This window comes from Pinus tabuliformis, chromosome 9 (genome assembly GCF_031772625.1).
Source record: "Pinus tabuliformis cultivar Carrire ecotype Pingquan chromosome 9, CPIR1, whole genome shotgun sequence".
In the NCBI taxonomy this organism is placed as follows: domain Eukaryota; kingdom Viridiplantae; phylum Streptophyta; class Pinopsida; order Pinales; family Pinaceae; genus Pinus; species Pinus tabuliformis.
The window spans coordinates 248,284,812-248,288,943 of record NC_142307.1 but is presented as its reverse complement, the minus strand read 5'-3'; the positions used below and the strand labels follow the sequence as shown (position 1 = coordinate 248,288,943).

Sequence of the window (4,132 nt, the reverse complement as noted above, 5' to 3'; positions counted from 1 at the left end):
GTATATGTATAGTGAAATACATAATTCACATATATAGTATGTATATATATATAGTGAAATACATTGTCTTCCATATCTCTATACAGCTCTAGAATATTTATAGAGTTGAATGTGAAATGCTGGGCAGCTATATATGACATAATACAAATTCAAAAAAACTGTACGAGTGTAAGGTGAATAATCACTATCTTATCATGTTTGATGATGTAGGTTGCGATGCCTCTCCCATTAACGTAATAATGATAGGTGAAAGCCTTTTTTTTCGTCTAGATGCAATGCATTCTATACAGTTGAATGTGAAATGCTCCATCGCTAATGATATATGTTGCACTCATTATTGAAAAATGGTGAATAACTACCATTGGTTAGGTGCCATTCCAACAAACGTCATTATGACAGGTGAAGGATTTTTTTGAGTTTGCAATTCAGGGTGGGTTTTGATCTGTACTCGGTCTAGAAATGATCTAGGTGTTTCTCCCAGACCTTGAATCTACTGGAGTCCCGCAACGCAGCTTTCTTGTGCTCACCTTCGCCACGATACTCTGGAAGTTCGGTTAACGATTTAATTTAAAAAAGAAGAGTGTTGCAGGCAGAAAGAAGATATGAGTGAACTCCAGAAGGCGTGGTTCTACAACGAATATGGATCCGTGGATGTGTTGCAATTCGGTGAAGTCCCTGTGCCAAAGCCGGGGCCGAGCCAGGTTTTAATTAAAATCCGAGCGGCTGCTCTCAATCCCGTCGACTTTAAGAGGCGGCAGGGCTTATTCAGAAGGGCAGATTCTGACTTTCCGGTATTGACATGGTTCCATTCCTCCTGTGTTTTTTGCAGTAGTAAGATTTATCTTCATCGGGATCTAATAATTTCCCCAATTTGCAATTCATGTTAGAATTTCTGAATTTAACATTTTAAATCTGGAAATCCTACTGTTTATGTATTTTTTATCATGGTTTTTTGAATAATTGGTCTGTGTTACGTAGACTGTGCCGGGATGTGATGCGGCAGGAGTGGTGGTCGAAGTTGGCGATGGTGTTACCAAGTTCAAGAATGGCGATGAGGTCTACAGCGACATCCAGGATTTCGGAGCGGGCAGGCCCAAACAGTGGGGAACCCTCGCCCAGTACACCGTGGTGGAGGAGTACCTGGTGGCACCGAAGCCCAAAAATTTATCGTTCGAGGAAGCGGCGAGCCTGCCGCTTGCGCTCCTGACTGCGCAGCAGGCGTTCGATATAGCCAAATTTGAGGAGGGGAAGAGCGTGTTCATTGTGGGAGGAGCGGGCGGAGTGGGCAGTCTGGCCATTCAGCTGGCGAGGCATGTCTATGGAGCTTCCAGGATCGTTTCCACGTCTAGCACTGTGAAGCTCGAGTTCGTGAAAAGCCTGGGGGCGGATGTGGTCATCGATTATACGAAGCAGAGCTACGATCAGATCTCCGAGAAATTCGATTTCGTTTTTGACACCATAGGTCAGTCACTCACTCCCCTTGCTTTGCTTGACTTCACCTGTCAGGTGACCTAATCTATGTTTTTATCTAATTTGCAGGGGATTCAGCAAAGTCTCAGGTGGTGGCCAAAGAGGAAGCCAAAGTTCTGGACATAGCTTCGTTTCAGCCTCATGGCAGGGTTGAATTTTTTGGGGTTTCACCCCACGCCAAAAACCTGGAGAAGCTGCAGCCGTACATAGAGAGTGAGAAGCTGAAGCCCGTGATCGATCCCAACAGCCCGTACTCTTTCAGTGACGTGAAAGAGGCTTTCAAGCATCAGGAAAGTGGACGAGCAAGAGGAAAGATCGTCATTTCGCCCATCGAATAAGACGAGTTATGCAGGCGACGCTGTGCATTTGTGTTCGTGATATGAATGTTTGGATGTTCAGGAGTAGTATGAGGATGTGTCGTTTCCAGATAATTGTGCCTCTCTATAAAATAAAATAATGTATGTTTAAGAAATACAGGGGTGATAGAGTTTATGGTAATATTAAGACACTATATGTTTGATAAATACATAGGTGAGGTGATGGCGTTTATGGTAGTATTATCACATTCCTTGTGATGGAGTTTATGGCAGTGTTATTACATTCCTTGTGATAAGTAAGGACTTTAAATTTTCTGGATATCTTAAAAAAATCGATAAATTCTAAAAATATGTTCTTTCCTTTTATTTATTTTTATTATAAAAAAATATAATAGGTTTCATTTTCAATTTCAATTCACATGTGGTGGGTGGTCTATTTTGATGTATTCCATTTATTATATTGTTTTATTCATCAAATAATGTTTAGCTTTATCTTTTTTTCTCACAATTTATTGAGATGAGAGGTTTATTTTACAACTTATAATGAGGCGATGTCTAAGTTTCTCTGTTCCTTTTTGAAATAAAAATAAAAAATAAAAAATATGTTTTAAATAGAAAAATAATGTCGACTATAATAAAGAAAAAATGAATATGTTGTAAAGTAATTAGAAGTAAAAAAATTGTGTGAGTAACATGTTTAAATCTTATAGTTTTCAAAAATATTTCAACAATAAATTTAAATAAACTATTTGAAGATCTATGTTAACTAATTTATGTCAATATCAACTTCATCTATATTTATAGATAGAAAAAAAATGTTAAGATAAAATATTTTAATGTTGTATATAAAAATATATTCAATGTGGGTTATGGATAAAATATTTTAATACGAATTAATATTCACATATGCTTAAAAATATTTTAATAATAAAAAACTATTTTAGTTTACATGATAAAATGTCTCGATGTTATATAAAATATTTTAATGTCAATTACATATTATTTTAAAAGAATTATGTATATATCATAAAAAATTAGGGTTTTATGGTTAAAATGTTTATTTGGTCCCATATTTACAATATTTACCATTCACAAATACAATTTAAACAATGGAAAATAACACATTGTATTTTGCACTCTAAAGAAGTTTTCACCTGAAGAAATTTGATCCCTCTCGGTTGTCTTTGCTTAAGATGGATCTATGCTGGTTATAGTGCACCATCTAATAAGGTTAAACATTGTGGTCATAATTCGAGTGATACTCATCTATACTCAAGTTGTACAGAGAATTGAATAATGTAAAATGATCTTTACATTTTTATTAATTTATGAAAGTCTTGAGGGTGAGTTCAATTGGTCGAGTTCTTCTCGCTAAAGCACTTTGTTAATGCGAGGTCATCCAGTCAATTCTCCTCGACACCCTTGGGGGTTAGGCTATGCTAATAAGCCATCTAGATGTAATCCCTTCAGGTGGATCTACCTTGATATTTCCTCAATAAAACAAGTATTCTATAAAGTTAAGTATACTTTTTTTTGAAATTACTTAATTATTGGGCATATCTAATTTTTAAGACATGATATTCCCAAGTTGTAATGATATGATTCATTATCTCCCGTTCATAATTCTATTGTTGCTTGTTTAATTAGAATACTTCACACATTGGTGAATTATTTTTATTTATTTATAGTATTGTAGTGATATTATAAAGTTTTGTTAAGGGAACCTTTCACTTTTAGGTGTTATACATGTATTATTAGGAGTTTTTTCACACCACATAAGGGTCTTGGGTCTTTCACCATGATTGAGTAAGGACAATAAGTTCCTTAAACCCTATATGAATTATGAACGTATCATCAAACGACCACACGTGACTTTGGTAGGTGACCCTTAACCTCTCATTATGGTCATGGGTGTCATTAGCAGGCTTTCAACACTTGGAATGGGTCTCAGGACCTTTACCATGGTCATATGGGGAATTGATGGACATAGGACTCAAAAAAATATTCTTGGGTTTAGATACTATGAGCAATGATTGGAACCAACATATAGATTTGTCTCATCAAATATTTTTGTTATAGGTGGGATAAAGGTACTATTAGGATGTTTTGTGCACCAGAAATTGGTCTTAAGGATTTAACCATCTTCAAGGAAAGTATATAATTTCCTTATGCTATATGTGAACTTATTGGGATTAAGAATTATGGAGGAGTCCTCAAATTAGTGCAGAAGACATTAATAGGTAATCCTTGACATTTAATTATGAATATGGACCTCATTAATTGACTTTTCACATTTGTGCTTGGGTCTATATCTTGTTTTCAAGACGAAAAAAAGGCCTTAAGCC

At 35.8% G+C, this 4,132-nt stretch overlaps 1 protein-coding gene across 1 annotated transcript; it reads left to right on the top strand.

The window, feature by feature from the left end:
• Positions 1-349: 349 nt before the first annotated feature.
• On the top strand, positions 350-2,201 carry LOC149148123 (2-methylene-furan-3-one reductase-like). The gene is made up of 3 exons (XM_089440804.1): positions 350-791; positions 979-1,462; positions 1,540-2,201. The coding sequence occupies exons 1-3, from the start codon at positions 603-605 to the stop codon at positions 1,806-1,808; spliced, it is 942 nt and encodes a 313-aa protein (XP_089296930.1). The 5' UTR covers positions 350-602; the 3' UTR covers positions 1,809-2,201.
• Positions 2,202-4,132: the final 1,931 nt, after the last annotated feature.

What these genes read in the sequence shown, in the direction of transcription:
- LOC149148123 (XM_089440804.1), top strand. Translation starts at nt 603, where the DNA reads ATGAGTGAACTCCAGAAGGCGTGGTTCTACAACGAATATGGATCCGTG. An exon ending in GGGCAGATTCTGACTTTCCG is followed by an intron (nt 792 to 978) that starts GTATTGACATGG and finishes TGTGTTACGTAG; the next exon opens with ACTGTGCCGGGATGTGATGC. An exon ending in TTTCGTTTTTGACACCATAG is followed by an intron (nt 1,463 to 1,539) that starts GTCAGTCACTCA and finishes TCTAATTTGCAG; the next exon opens with GGGATTCAGCAAAGTCTCAG.